General features: G+C 50.2%; 3 protein-coding genes across 3 annotated transcripts; 2 read left to right on the top strand and 1 right to left on the bottom strand.

Annotated features, from left to right (window-relative positions):
* Positions 1 to 406: 406 nt before the first annotated feature.
* Positions 407 to 1,471, top strand: LOC100902024 (uncharacterized). Its single transcript, XM_003744153.1, has one exon. It carries the CDS (start codon positions 407 to 409, stop codon positions 1,469 to 1,471), a length of 1,065 nt encoding a protein of 354 aa, XP_003744201.1.
* Positions 1,472 to 3,357: 1,886 nt separating this feature from the next.
* Positions 3,358 to 4,735, bottom strand: LOC100906706 (transmembrane protein 68). The gene is made up of 5 exons (XM_003744100.1): positions 4,351 to 4,735; positions 4,142 to 4,254; positions 3,933 to 4,054; positions 3,610 to 3,749; positions 3,358 to 3,503 (listed from the first exon to the last, which is right to left on the bottom strand). The coding sequence occupies exons 1-5, from the start codon at positions 4,672 to 4,674 to the stop codon at positions 3,417 to 3,419; spliced, it is 786 nt and encodes a 261-aa protein (XP_003744148.1). The 5' UTR covers positions 4,675 to 4,735; the 3' UTR covers positions 3,358 to 3,416.
* A 4,450-nt stretch (positions 4,736 to 9,185) lies between these two features.
* Positions 9,186 to 10,610, top strand: LOC108864357 (uncharacterized). The gene has a single exon (XM_018639833.1). The coding sequence runs from the start codon at positions 9,186 to 9,188 to the stop codon at positions 10,608 to 10,610; it is 1,425 nt and encodes a 474-aa protein (XP_018495349.1).
* Positions 10,611 to 15,394: the final 4,784 nt, after the last annotated feature.

Genomic DNA, 15,394 nt, shown 5'->3' on the forward strand with positions numbered 1-15,394 from the left:
TATAGGCATATAATGCTTATATAGGCATATAATGCTTATATAGGCATATAATGCTTATATAGGCATATATAACGCTTTTAAATATGCATATATTCGCATTTTCTCGCATACACCCGCATTAATCCGCATGCTTCAGGAAGATTCTGAAGGGATCGAAGGATTCGAATTATTCCGAGCCATGGTGACGATTTCTTGCATCTTGACTCGACGGTGCATTCTCGAAACATCTAGATCGACAAAAAGCTCTAATTGTGAGACTGAGCTCTGAGCCCAGTCTCATCATATGTGTTCACCTCCCACATCGCAACATTCGGGGAGCAGCGCAGATCAGTCAATGATCACTTGCGAGAACACTCTTGGTGCCGTCAGTCTTCTCTTCGTACTGCGCTCGGTTCCATCTCTAAGTATGCCAAGAACCAAGAAAGAATTTCCCGAACTAGTCAGCGAGTTCGGAGAAGACGTGTTTTCGTGCAATGAGACGGCAGTCATCTGCAAAGCCTGTTCCAAGCCTTTCCCAGGCGCCCGGCGCTTCAATTTGAGCCAGCATATCGGGACGAGCTCGCATCAGAAAGCTCTCGAACGCTTGCGGAAAAGACAGGAAGAAGAGGCTAGACTACAGGCTGCTACGTGCATGTCTGATGTAGCGCCCTTCCCGCTGGATTTGTGCAGGGCGTTGCTGGCCGCGGATATACCCGTTTACAAGCTGGAGAATCCGACTCTCAAGAACTTCTTGGAGACTTACACGACTAGAATAATCCCGAACGAGTCGACTCTTCGTAAGTTCTATGTTCACGAAATCTACGAGCAGAAAATGGCGGAAATTCGAGAGAGCATTGGCGAATCCGCGATCTGGATTTCTATCGACGAAACAACTGATTTCATGGGTAGGAGCGTAGCCCATGTCATCATTGGAGCCCTCAACAACAACGCGCCCGGCCGCCCGTATATCATGAATTGTGAAATTGTGGAGAGAACCAACGCGCACACCGTAGCGACAGTCTTCTACAAAAGCGTGGAGAAACTCTGGCAGAATGAGGTGCGACACGAGAAAGTCCTACTGTTCGTAAGCGATGCAGCTCCGTACATGATCGCAGCCGGGAAGAGCCTCAAGGTGTTTTTTCCTAACATGATTCATGTCACATGCGTCGCGCACGCATTACACCGAGTCGCGGAGCAAGCAAGGAAAATTTTTCCCAATGTCGACCGATTGATTGCATCGGTGAAGAAAATTTTTCTAAAGGCTCCGTTGCGTGTGGAAGCTTTCCGTAGTATGCTGGGCGGCATTCCCCTCCCGCCGCAACCCGTAGTGACACGTTGGGGGACCTGGATAAATGCGGCCCTGTACTACGGCGAACACTTCGAACCGCTGAAAAACTTCGTCAGGTCACACTTAGATTCCGAAGACTCGACGGCGATCGGCGAAGCTCAACACTTGTTCGGACTAGAATCTATCCGGAACGATTTGGTCTGATATCATCGAGCTTGAACACTCTCCCAGACGATCACCTTGCTTGAGGCTAGCGGCGCATCTCTCCGGGAATCCTTAAAACATCTTGAGGATTTCGGATCAACGATTAACTTCACGAGACGTCAAAAATTGTTCCCGGTTAAAGAAAAATTCGAAGCCGTCCTGGCACGCAATGTCGGCTTGCAAACGCTGCGAGAGATCCGAAGTTTGCTCGACGGTTCTTCATCGGGTGGGGAGCTCCCGAGTGATTTAGAGTACAGTGTTGCACAATTCACGAGTTTCAAATTCGCGCCTATCGTCTCGTGTGACGTCGAGAGAAGCTTTTCGATCTTGAAGAATATTCGCCGGGAGAACAGGAATGGACTGACGGCGGCCTATTTGAGAGAGTATGTCGTAATAGCTTGTAATAGAGAGTCATGATTCGATGTCTCCTTCAAATACACGATTTCTATTCCCTAATTCCTGGGTTCAATGTAGAGTATCGTCCCGTTTTTGCGGCATTACCTAGATGAGAACCCTCAGAGAAGCGATCGATCCTTCTCGGTACTCGGCAAGTCATCACTGCCTCTCCATATGAGCTCATGTGCATTGCGAGATCTTACTACGTACATCACTGACCAGGGACAGTCGACGCTTCGCCCCAATGAAGGACTGGGTCACCCCCGGTCTGGTTCGATCAATGAGGAAACGGGACAAACTTCACAAGATCTATAGGAAATCGCAAGATGAGGATGGCCGGGGAGCCTGGATTGAGATTGAAGTTGCTCATGCTTGGACCTCGGACGGGCAGCTCACTCGCTTCGGCTGAACAACAAGCGAAATGTCGATCTCGTCAGATACAAGAGTTCGTCACATTCGCTTCTGGGCCCCTTTATCTTGCGCATATTCTAGCCTCGCTCAGAACTCTTCTGAAACCTCCAGAGTCTGATTCCGAATCCCTTGATTTCTATCTAGTAATTTCTCGGTCTGAAAGAGCTCTCCTGTCTCCCCGAATCATCGCGATGCCTCTTGAGAGTGCCATCACCGAAAACTCATCTGGACATGCAGCGTGCCGATTCCATTTTCTTCCCACAAAAAAGGCATTCCCGTTCTTCTCTGTACACTCAGTGAGGTGCCTGACTGATGGATAAAACTTTTTCGGGCTGGACCACACAGCCAAGGTTTAACGTCCCAAGTACTGTTATTCACATTGCTTCCGAGGACGGATCCATAGAGCAAATGTACCGAGGAGGATCAAGGCCGAGTACCGGCATATTTTCCCGGCGCCAGGGTTCGGACCCCCACACCGCCTCCCGCGCGAGCGGCGTCGTTGCGGCTATGCACGTTTGCACGAGAAGCGACAAACGCGCTAACCACTCGACCACCCGTCGGTCCTCATGGATAGCGCCCTTCCGGGGCTCTCCATCAACATATTATGATCCAAAGCTCTGGAGGGATACCCGAGCACGTATGAGTGCCCCTCTCGAAGAGATGCGGTATTTTCCTTGTCGCAGCGTTCATCCGCGCGACCGTTTCCCCTTCTGCGTGTTTCTCGGACACTACGGTATACATATGCATACTGCATGCATTCAGTAAACTCGCGCATAGTTTCGCATATTTCTGCATATGTTCGCATATGTCTGCATATATTCGCATATTTCTGCGTTTTCCCGCTTATTTTCGAATGCATTCGCATATTTCTGCATGTTCCCGCCTATTTCCGCATACGTTCCGCTCATTTCTGCATGTTAATCCTCATATTTATCCGCATATTCTGCATGCATAGACGCATGTCTTAATGCATGAAAATCCGTGCCCTAGTCATCACTCAATACCGACGATCAATAGTCTTCCGAGGATCAAGCTGAAAGAGGTTCCACGACACACCGGAAAGATACGCCGACGCTTCCTAGGCATCCGGCTCCAGATGCGAGTCTTTATTTTAGTCTTGACAAGTAGCTGCCAAGGGCTATGAAAATCTTTCGCGAACTGCACTCCAAAAGGTTTGCTGTGGTGGTTGGTGCTCGTCCCGTAAGTCCTCGATGGCCTTCTTACACTGAAAGGTTGAACTTCAATAATAATCGTATCATGATGGATTTCGGAGCCGTGAACCCAATTCCTCTCGAAAGCAAAAGCGGCCGTCGACCATGCTCCGGTCTCACCCTCAGTGCGAAACTCTCCGGCTCCTCATCGGGTTCGCAGTACAGTGGCTTGCCCAAATACGTTCGCAGTTTCACAGGGAAGTATGCCATGGGTATGCTGAGCGGAATTCTCGTGGCAGCGTACCATTTCTTAACGGTTTCTGTAACGGAGCAATATCATCTCTGTGTTACGACGGATGAACCTTGCTGTTGAATGAATTGGGAAGTTCATTCCTTCGAATGCTGTGGAGCGCAAGGAGCCCTCGTCGAATGCTCCGCTGTTCTTCACCCTCTCCGCCTCAAGGAGGGCGGTCAATCCGATCCAGAGGAAGAAGAAGGAGCACCTGATTTATTAAACTCGTAAAGGGGCATCGAATGTTGAATGTTCGCTGTGAACATCGGGACGATCGGGACTCCTGTCTCTTTGGCTACTCTCGCGAAACCGCAACGTGATTGCCATTCCACCCTATAAATCGGAATCGATCGAAAAATAAGCGAGTCTCGCATCGGCCTACGAGATATTGATGGTCATGATTATCAGGGATCTGCTCACTTGTAATTCTTGCTGAACATGCTCTCATAAGCGCCTCCTGGGGCCACACAAGTCCAATTGCCGTCTCTAAGAGATTTTTTGACCTCCTCTTGGTCACTGTTCCAGCCCAGCAGCTGAAACCGTACCAGCGGAATTTGATGGATGATTCAGGAACATTCGTGCCGTTGTCCATGGCGAGCCCGGACGGCATGAGATCTGAACTTCCTCACCTCGAGGGATCGTTTGAAGAAGCGCACGCTATGCAAATTTCTGTCCACGCAGCCGCGGAGCAAACGTCCTTTTTTCAGATTGACGTTAGCCGCTAAAAATAATATGTCGGTGGGGATGACGGGCCCATGAAAGACAACCACGAAGGCACCCTGGTCCTCCGGCAGATTCTCGAATCCGTGTAGTTCGATCCCTGAAGCGAAGTGAAGAAATCTCCACGACCTTCTGTAGCATTCCAATGGTCCTTTCACGAGATCGGCGGGATTGACTTGGTCCCACCGATCACCAAGCCCTCGACTCACCGTGCAGGAACGAGAAGAAGACATAAGTGGTGTAGAACAGGGCTTTCCTGAAGATCCTCCTGACGGTCTCTGAACACCTCTCTCCGGTGATGAAACAGAAGGCCGCGCAACTCCCAAAAAACGCGTACAAAAACAGTGCTTCCAGCGTTGCCGGCGCAAGCATTATCTTCCGGTGGAAAAGGGGGAGAGCTCTCGCTGAAGCTTCATCCAGGATTCGGTTCTCCATCGCCAGGCAGTCATTACCATTAACCATCATGAGTTTCATGTGAACTTACGTAGATCGGTCGCAGCCACCAGATTCCCCACAGGTACCATACGAGCAGCGGGTGAATAAAAACCAGGACTAAGTACGAACCCACGGCTATCTGGATTGCGTAGCATTTGAGTTTCTCGACCATCCGGACCCTCCCCATGGTGGTGGATAAACCGACAGCGATTCCCCTGAAGAGACTTTGAGTCATTGAGGGGGCGCGGAATTGCAGTCTATGGAATAAAATTACTTCGAGCTCAGGTCGAATGTGATCTTCCCCGAGCAGAACAGAGAAAAACGGTACGGCTCCATGCCACCGCTTCGAGGTTTTTTTGACGCGAACACACACTAGGATGTGATCAGGATACCCGACCACTTGTAGTCTCGGAGTACTCGACAAATACAGATGATTCGCTAATAATTCTTCATTCGATCACTCCATGGCGCACATTATCAGATTCGACGGAATGTCAGAGGTCTCTAACGCTCCGTCGAAGCCCAAAGACGCGAATGAGTCAACAGAGAATGACTCCATTTCATTTCGAAAGGTTTCGGGGTCTTGAATCAGACATTTCTCGATCAAGCTTCGACAGCTGTCTCCGGGCTGTGGGCACTAGATCCCAAGACCGGGCGATTCTCCAAATCCCGTGAAGCGGAAGAGGGTTGAGCTTCGAATTATTCCGGGGCATTGCTTGAGCTCCGTCACATCAGCATTCCGGCTGCACGGCCACCAATGAATTGTCGGGGGTACGAAGCTGAATATCAGATTTTGAGGAAGAACAAGCATAGCCATGCTCACCTGTGGACTTTCGGAAGACTGGCGGAAAGCTATTCACGTAACCGCGAGAGCTCCTCAAACCCTTTTCCTGGATTGAGGGAAGGAGAGGGACAATCAGGATACTTTTCGCCTTTCACCATCTGCCGCCGAAGATTCGTATGATCGGAAGTCTGGAGTGTATCCCATTGGTCACCGACCCCTCGAGGAAGTAAGATGTGTCATTGGGCCGAGAATCAGGCTCTTCCTTGTGGGAAACTGGGCATTCATCATTCTCTTGGGATACGTATAGTACTCTCATCCCTCGCTGCGGAATTCCAATTCCGCTTGAGAATCGAGAAGGATCCAGTGAAAAGGAGCGAATATTCGCCTCGCTACACTCGGATCGAGAGAGGATTGGCGCGAATCCAGATCACCTGTTAGTTTGAGCCATTTTCTCTCTTTGCCCTCTTCGATGCGATCCGAGAACTAGAGCAGACATATCCGCACGGCGATGCGGCTAGCGCGAACCACACGAACAGACATTCGTGATCATTCTCCCAGCATGTCCTTCGGAGGTTCGGCGTCGAACTATCCCTCGCACCGAATAGTTCGGTGCCGAATCATCCCTCGCGCCGAGTAATCCGAGGCGAGTGGTCCGGCGCCGAATCGTCAAGTTCCCGCGCGGACATTGCTCTTTTTCAGGAGAAAAATATCCTTTGCCATCGCTAGTCTACCGATGCCCTAGCGGATTATGCCCTGTGCCGAAGCCGCATAATGAACTTCTTACGAATGGGCTCAGAACGAAGCGCTTCCTCTGTATTGAGCGGCTACTCAAGCGATGCTCAATACGGTATTTCGAGTCAGGAAACATTCCTCTGGCTGTGCCAGGCGGATGTCTAGTTAGAGCGTAATTGAGTTCCATTGTTCCTGAAACAAGAAATTATGAAAGACTAGTGCTCCCGGTCACCGCTTCACGGCGACTCGGTATCGCTAGGCTACACATGCGCTGGCTCCGGGTGGGCTTGCTTTGGTCGCGCGTGCTCTGGGTGCGCGTCCCGTTTCCCCGCTTTCCCGTTTCCTCGCTTCCCCGCTTTCCCGTTGCCCCGCTTTCCCTCTGCCCCGCTTCCCCGTTTCCCCGCTTCCCCGTTTCCCCACTTTCCCGTTTCCCCACTTTCCCGTACCCCCGCTTTTATTCCATATGTTCTCCGGAAAATCTACACCCTTCACGGCTACAGCAATTTCCAGGGAGATTCATAAGTAGAGAGACAGAGACCAATGATGACGGCAACGCCCGATAGCTTTCTTAGGAGCTCCCGAGAATCCACCTTCTCATGGTGATCGTTCCGGCCGATAAGAAATCCTGAGAATTCCCGTCCTTCCCTTGATGAAATCTTCGATTCTTGGTGAGAGAACCACTCAAATAATTTTTTCATGGTGGAAGGACCCATCACATGAGAACGACGACCCTCATATGACCCTCCTGAAGCTCCCGAGAACCCACCCCTGAATTTTTGCGGCGATCGGTTCAGGCGTTTGTGAATTTTGCGAATTTCCGATTTTTCAAGTTTTTTCCGAGTTTTCGTATTTTCGTGGGTGGAGCACTCAAATAATTTTTTTAAGGTAGAAGGACTCATCGCATCGGAGAACTGACCCCCCTATAACCACCGCTGGATCGCTCAGAACACGCTCCTAAATTTTCACGACGATCGGTTCAGCCGTTTTCGAGTCTATAGGGTACCCCGGACATACAAACAGACAGACATACGTTTTTATACATATAGATAGATAGATTTCTCGGGGAGGGGTGCTACACTAGTGCGAAGCCTATCCATTTAGGCGCCGATCGAAGCAGTACCTCGATATTGAGTCGGGTTGGGTTAGTTCCCCGGACGAGCGAAGCGAGCACATCCGGAAGCTACGATAGGCGAGCGCAAGAGAGCATATTTGTAGCAATCCGTTCTGAATGCCCCGTGGACAACGCGGGAGGTGTTTGAGGCGATTCCGAGGCTTCCGAAACGAAGAGCGCCAGGGCCGGATGGCGTTCTCGATGCGCACCCCCAGCAGAAAGGCGCCATCATTCCCCAAATCACGAATTTGATGAATGCATGCCTGCTGAACGGACTGATCCCGAGCACCTGGAGCTCATGCCTCATGACGATCATACCCAAAGGGAAGGGTAATCGGTAGGCCCTCTAGCGGATCGGATCCGCAAGATCTGCATGATTTTTACGGATCCGGATCCGCAAGACCCGCACGGATTCTTCCTCGAATGTAGGGAAAAATCATTGTACATAGTAGTCGAGAGGAGAACGAGCATAAATCCAGATTCTCCAATGGAGGAAGCGAGCATAAATCCAGATTCTCCAATGGAGGAAGCAGGTAACGCGAGTCACGAATTCTCCATTTCGGTTCGGAACCTCTCGTCTCCAAACTGAGGGCTTGATCCCTCTCTCATTTCCCGCCGACATGACTGCTTTGCACGTCGGACTCCGCTGCGACTTGCGACCGGGATTCGGTCGATTAGCTGAGAGACAACTGTTCATACTTCTAGCGCTAGCGTTCTTTTTCCACAGTTCGTGATCTTGACTGTTCCCCGCGAAAAAGTTTGTAGAGCCTGATATCATCGGAAGTAAACTGCAGCCCTCCAGCCGGGACGAGCCCGTATCCCTATTTTCATCATTCTCCCCGTATTTAGACGGGGCATCCCTCATCATGGAGGACTTCAGGGTCAGAAGAGCTGGGACGGACCAGAAGAGCTGGGTTTGGAAACATATCTTGAAGAGTTCCAAGAGCGGAAAATGCATGAAATGCTCCAGGGTAGGCTCCGCATAAATATCACGGCTCTCATAAGACGTGGGCCCCGTCTGACGCTTCACCAATCCAGGTAGATGTCCTCCATTACTTCCCTATCGTGATCTCATGATTGACATCCGCGTTTCTTTCATGACATCGCGAATCGTAGGTTATGCAGAATGGGACATCGACGGGTGCGTTGATGAAGCATTTGAGGACAAAAAATAGAAGAGGAGCTACCACCCGAATACCGTAAATCCTCCAATAGTGAACCGGGCTTCTATTTTTCAAAAAACTATCGGAGGGGAGCCTCTATTGGAGAGGGTCTTCTATTGGAGGGGGGCTTTTATTTTCTCAAAAGCTCCGGCAGGGGGGCCTCTATTAGAGAGGGGCTTCCATTGGAAGGGGGCTGCTATTGGAGGATTTGCGGTATCTCCCTGAGGCTCCGCAAAAAAAAAAGAACAGCTCAAGTTGGATTCTTTCACTGATCGTCAGCACAGTGTGAGGAATGACGCATTCATTGAGAGAGAAAGGCAGCCTGGCTGATATATTGGGTATTAGTTTAATGAAGAATAACGAAACACTTAATGCTTGGTCATAACCAGGATCAGACGTGTCATTGCTTGTGTCTGTCGAAGTCTAGAGATCTTTGCTCCTGTTGCTCATTTTCCCATCAGGTTATGGGCCCAGCATACTTCTAACTGGGCATCTATCATCCGAAAGTCGTGAATCGTGATGGCTGACAAAGATTTCAAGGTACAGATTGAAAAGCTGAAGGGCGTCGATGACTGGCCGTACTGGAGGTGGCAGATGGGCCTGCTGCTTCGCTCTCATGGCCTGGAATGGGTCACAGATGGTCATGAGATGCGTCCTACGTTCGAGAACAAGGACAAACCTACTGAGGTTGAGAAAGAATACGTGTCGTACTGGAAGAAAGGAAGCGCTCGGGCCGCTAGTCTCATTGGGGTCGCCTTGAGCAAACAAGTGTCTGATCTCGTGCTCACGTGCGGAGAAGCCGACGATATCTGGAGCAAACTCTGCGCTCGCTTCGAAAGGAGTAGCGCCGCTCGGCTGAACAATCTGATCGAGAATTTCTTCCAGGCAAGACGCTTGGACTCCGAGGACATGAATGTCCACGTTGCAAAACTGCAAAAATTGTTCGCCGATCGGAACGACGAGCTTGCCAAGCACAAGGAAAGTATTCTGTCCGAAAGGATCCTAAATGGTCGTATCCTGTCAACTCTTGGAAAAGAATACAATCACTTCAAAGATTTGTGGGACACCATACCGGAAAAACAGCAAACGGTGAATTTGCTCATCGAGAAGTTGTCCGGCATGGAGCTGAGGGATACAGGATTGGATTCCGTCGAGGCGTTCCAAACTGCGCTTGTCACGTCACGAGAGAAGGAGGAAAAATTCGCAGCTCAGAATGCGTCTCGGCCGAAGAAGACGTCGAAGTCAAATGATAAAGAAAAGTCGAATGGGAAGGACAAGGAGAGGCTCAAGTTGAAATTTCCATGCCGACGATGTAAAAAGTTGGGCCACTGGGCAGCCGAATGTCCAGAGGATCCAAAGGTGGATACTTCAACCTCGCTCCTAGTGCTGCCATGTGTGAAGGCCGTGGTGGATGGTATCAAAGCAGATCGCTGGTACTGTGATAGTGGCGCTTCAAGGCACTTGACTTGGAATCGGAGGTTCTTCTTGTCGTACACTGAGTTCGCACAACCACAGAGAATTTCTCTCGGGAAGAAAGATGTGTCGATGCTCGCGCACGGGGAGGGATTCGTGGAGGTGATATTCGACAATCAGGATAACGATGTCGTGGCTACCCTGAATAATGTCCTCTTCGTTCCCGACGCAACCGCCCATCTTCTGTCTGTCCGCGCGGCAGGGGAAAGAGGAATGGTTACGGTTATCGACAAGGAAAGCGTTAGCATTCGGAAGAAGTGCGACACGCTCGACGCGAGCGGAAAACTATCTGGAGGTCTGTATGAAATGGACCTGTCTGTGGTAGAGCCGAAGGTCGCTCATCGGGCCATGATTTCGGGGGAAACGCTGAGCCTGCAAACTTATCATGAAAGGTTTGCGCATCAGAATAAGCGTCATGTCAAGGAGATCCTAAGACGCATGAACCTGAGCGTTCCTGATGATGGAAATTAGTTCTGTGAGGGGTGTGCGCTTGGAAAGACTCATCGCTTGCCGTATCGTCCAAGGCAGGAAGGCGCCAAGTCAGTTGGAGAGCTGATCCATGCTGATGTCTGCGGTCCCATGGAGGTGGTATCGAAAAGTGGCTATCGGTACTTCGCTTGTTTCAAGGACGATTTCAGTCGATTCCGTCGTTTGTTTTTCGTGATGGAGAAAAGCGAGGTGAAGGACGTCTTGGAGCAGTTCTTGAATATAGCCATGACCCACGGACATGTTGTCAAGAAGTTCCGATCGGATGCAGGCGGAGAGTACGTCAACCAGACAGTTGCCAAAATTCTGGCTAATCGAGGTATTAATGATCTGATTGGGTGCCCGTACTCGGCGGAGCAGAATGGTGCAGCGGAACGGGAGGATCGGACGATTGTCGAGGCTGCTCGCTCGATGCTCCATTCAAGTGGACTTCCAGAAGAGTTGTGGGCGGAAGCCTGCAGTAAAGCGACTTATATACTGAATCGCACCGGGAAGTCGTCTCTTAAAGAGGAGTTTCCGATTGAGCTGTGGTCTGGACAAAAAGTGCAAAGCTTGGATCACTTGCGAGTTTTCGGATCGGCCTGCTAGGTTCACGTCCCTAAGAAGCTTCGGAGGAAGTTCGATGCGAAGTCTCTTGCCGGTCATATAGTCGGATACGTGAATGACAAAGATGGATACCGTATCTGGGAACCCTCGAAGGCCAAGTTGATGCAGTTGCATGACGTGAGGATCAAGAAAGAGACATTGTGTCCAAAAGAAGATGTTCTCGCACCGGTGGCTGACGGGGAGGAACAGTCTGAGTATCTTGACGGTCAGACAACGGTCGTGAGTGTACCGGGTACTGAATCGGAGGGAGATGAAGTCCCAGGAGGGTATCGGCCAATTTGGATGTGGCACCAGCGACCTCCGGTCTGCGAAGAGGAGCTCGTCTTGGAAGAAAGCCTGCTTGGATGACATCAGGAGATTGGGCTCTTGTGAATGATGTAGAGGCGGATAGTCGAGCCAGGAATCCAAGTTGCTACAAGGAAGCTGTTGAATCCCATGCGAGAAGAGAGTGGATAACCGCATTGAAAGATGTAGGAAATCTGGATACCGACGTGAAAGAGAAAGTCAAAAAGAAGTTGCCTTTCGGAGGGAGTATTGAGAGAGAAAGGCAGCCTGGCTGATATATTGGGTATTAGTTTAATGAAGAATAACGAAACACTTAATGCTTGGTCATAACCAGGATCAGACGTGTTATTGCTTGTGTCTGTCGAAGTCTAGAGATCTTTGCTTCCGTTGCTTACTTTCCCATCAGCATTGAGGCTGATATGCGAGTCAAACATCAGCGTGAATCAGGTCGTGAGCTCCGACACTCTCCGGAGACTCTTCAGCCGGTCTAACCCCAGTGATCTACATCTTCCAAAATCAGGATCAACCTCTACGAAATATCGCAATGGAGACGCGTCGAAACTTCGGGATCAGCTTCGTCTGACATTACAGAATATTTGTTCCACAGGTTCGAGACCCGTGATCCCGATTTAAAAAAGCATGACCTCGCCTAATTACTCCATATATGGAATCTGCTGCTTCTTAGGTCAGAAGGTTTTCATTTCCTTCGATGAAGCCACTTCCACATATATCGGAAGCGATCGTTATCTCTCGATAAACGTCCATCACGAGACTGTGATACTCGCGAAGTCAAACTCGGACTCCTTAGAGAAGACAGTCGAGCCACCGGAACGTATCTGAGCGAGCTTATCACTGGAAGACTCGGCAGTGTGGGTCTTTCCCGGAGGAACATCGTCGCGGCGGCGACTGACGGTGCCAGCAATGTTCTCAGAGCGGTTGAGATCATGGGCATGAAAACGCAGAAGTGCTTTGCACTTGGTCTCGATTTGGTCGTGAGAAAAGTCATCTACGGTGAAGATGTTGTGGCATTCGATGTTGCCATCCTGGAAGCTCCAACGGATGAGGGAACAGACACTCTTTAAGAATCCCGAGTCGAGGAAGGAGCGGATCCGCTCCGATCAGCGCTGGAGACACGCTTGCTCTGGACAGCATAGCCAAGACTCAGGCTCCTTTCAAACCGGCTATACTGTGATGTCGACCACGCTCGCGATACTAGAAAATCCAGATTACAACATCAAGTTAGAACGAGCAATGGGGCGAAGGCCTCCATCCGATGAGGAGGTACTCGAAGTTCTGGCGGACATAGTAGATGCCGGAAGAGAGGCCTCCGTAGCCAGTATCAGTGGAGCTACGAAATCTTCGGTAAGCTTCCGCAGATCAGGAATTTTTTGCTCTATCCAATACGACCTGATGGCATCGACCTGATTGGAAGATGGAACTTTTCAGGAAACGCTCTCATGGGATTCGATATCCGCCGCTCCATCGGCTCCAGAATCTGACAGAGATAGCGACACCTGTAGCGCGGAGAGTCTGAGGAGGGAATTCGCGCTCTTCAGAGCGGGTGCAGGTCGCGGTCATCTCCTGGAGATGTGTCACGCGGTTCTGAAAACCGTACCTCCGACCTCAGTTCAGCCCGAGAGGGATTTAAGTATACTGCGTCTCCTTCTCGGCGAGAATCGATCGAGTCTCAAGAAAAGAACTCTTGATGACATTTTTATGCTTCGGAAAGCATTCAAGAGTGGATGGTAGATCTTTGTTTGTCACGCAGGTCGTGCCCGAAGGATCGATCCACTCGATTTTATAGGTATTTAATCATGAGTTCGAGGAAGCGATCCGTTTCGTCTCGCCGACGATAATATCCGCATACATCAGCAAGCTCGATAGGTTCTGAAAGATCAGAGTGAGAGCAATCTGGGAACTCGCGTACGCAAGGTCAATAACTGCCTTCAATCTCACAGGGGGACACTTCACTCCCGATCTCGATTCTCTCATACTTGCCCATGCATCTTACCGCCAAATGCTCTGCCAGAAAGGAATCTCAGCGTATTATCGTTCATCACACTTTCTTGTAGGTGCATCTTTATTCTCACAGAGAGGTCTGGTGCATGTCGTGGGGATGGATATGGTCCATTATCGGGCATCCGGGGCCCATGTAAGTTCCGCTGAATGATCGAGCCATCATTTCGTAAAGCGTAGGCTCGATGTAAAGGTCCATCGCAGCCGAGCCGTGGATGTGTAGCACCTCGAGTCGAGGCAGGATTCCCGGCAAGTTCAGCTTCATCTGTGAAAGACTGCTCGGCAGCTCACTAAGCGACAAGCAGAGCTGCTTGAGCTTCTTGATGCTGTGCAGTGCCCTCCATACAAACGCCGAGTTCATGTCCACCCACTCGGCAGTGAGTTTGAAATTCTCAAGACTCTCGCAATCTCCACAAATCCACCCAAAGCTGCTATGTCGCTCGGGCTACACATGCGCTGGCTCCGGCAAGGGCTTGCTTTGGGCGCGCGTGCTCTGGGAGCGCGTCCCGTTTCCCCGCTTTCCCCACTTCCCCGTTTCCCCACTTTCCCGTTTCCCTTGTTCCCAGTTTCCCTTGTTCCCCGTTTCCCTTGTTCCCCGTTCCCCTTGTTCCCCGTTTCCCTTGTTCCCCGTTTCCCTTGTTTCCCGTCCCCCTCATTTCCCGTTCCCCTGCTTTCCCGTTTTCCCGCTCCTCTGTTTCCCTGCTTTCCCGCTCCTCTTTTTCCCTGCTGTCCCGCTTTCCCGTTTCCCCGCTCTCCCGTTTCCCCGCTCTCCCGTTTCTTTCCCCGTTTCTCCCTGTTTCCCGTTTCTCCCTGTTTCCCGTTTCCCCACTTTCCCGTTTCCCTACTCTCCCGTCTCCCCTCTGTTCCCCGTGTCCCTGCTTTCCCGTTTCCCCGCTTTCATTCCATATGTTCTCCGGAAAATCGATACCCTTCAAGGCTACAGCAATTTTCAGCGAGATTCATAAGTAGAGAGACAGAGACCAATGATGACGGCAACGCCCGATAGCTTTCTTAGGAGCTCCCGAGAATCCACCTTCTCATGGTGATCGGTCCGGCCGATAAGAAATCCTGAGAATTCCCGTCTTTCCCTTGATGAAATCTTCGATTCTTGGTGAGAGGACCACTCAAAAAATTTTTTTATGGTGGAAGGACCCATCACATGAGAACGACGACCCTCATATGACCCTCCTGGAGCCCCCGAGAACCCACCCCTAAATTTTTGCGGCGATCGGTTCAGGCGTTTGTGAATTTTGCGGATTTCTGATTTTCCAATTTTCCAATTATTTTCCGAGTTCTCGTATTTTTGTGGGTGGAGCACTCATATAATTTTTTTAAGGTGGAAGGACTCATCGCATCGGAGAACTGACCCCCTATAACCACCGGGAGATCCCACAGAACACGCTCACAAATTTTCACGACGATCGGTTCAGCCGCTTTCGAGTCTATAGGTGACAACAGACAGACAGACAGACAGACAGACAGACAGACAGACAGACAGACAGACAGACAGACAGACAGACAGACAGACAGACAGACATTTTTTTATGTATATAGGTGAGGAAGACTCGGCTTTCGATAGACAGGGGATCGAGACGCCAAAGATCTCCTCCAATCAAATCGCCTATTTATTCGCCCTAACTAAAATGATTATTACTTATCTCGGATTATTATTATCTCGACTGAGCAAATCGTGATTCCTTTTGCTTCATTGAACTGGTCAAAGAGAATCCGTCTTGCAATCATAAATCGATCGACCGAGACTCCTCTCTCTGGCGAGACCGCTACGCGATCGCCATTCTCATCCTTCAAGAGAAATTGATAACGAGAAATGTCTAATGTCTAACCGCCGGATTTGATGTATA

The sequence above is a fragment of the Galendromus occidentalis genome, unplaced genomic scaffold (assembly GCF_000255335.2).
Source record: "Galendromus occidentalis unplaced genomic scaffold, Mocc_1.1 scf7180000077460, whole genome shotgun sequence".
In the NCBI taxonomy this organism is placed as follows: Eukaryota; Metazoa; Arthropoda; class Arachnida; order Mesostigmata; family Phytoseiidae; genus Galendromus; species Galendromus occidentalis.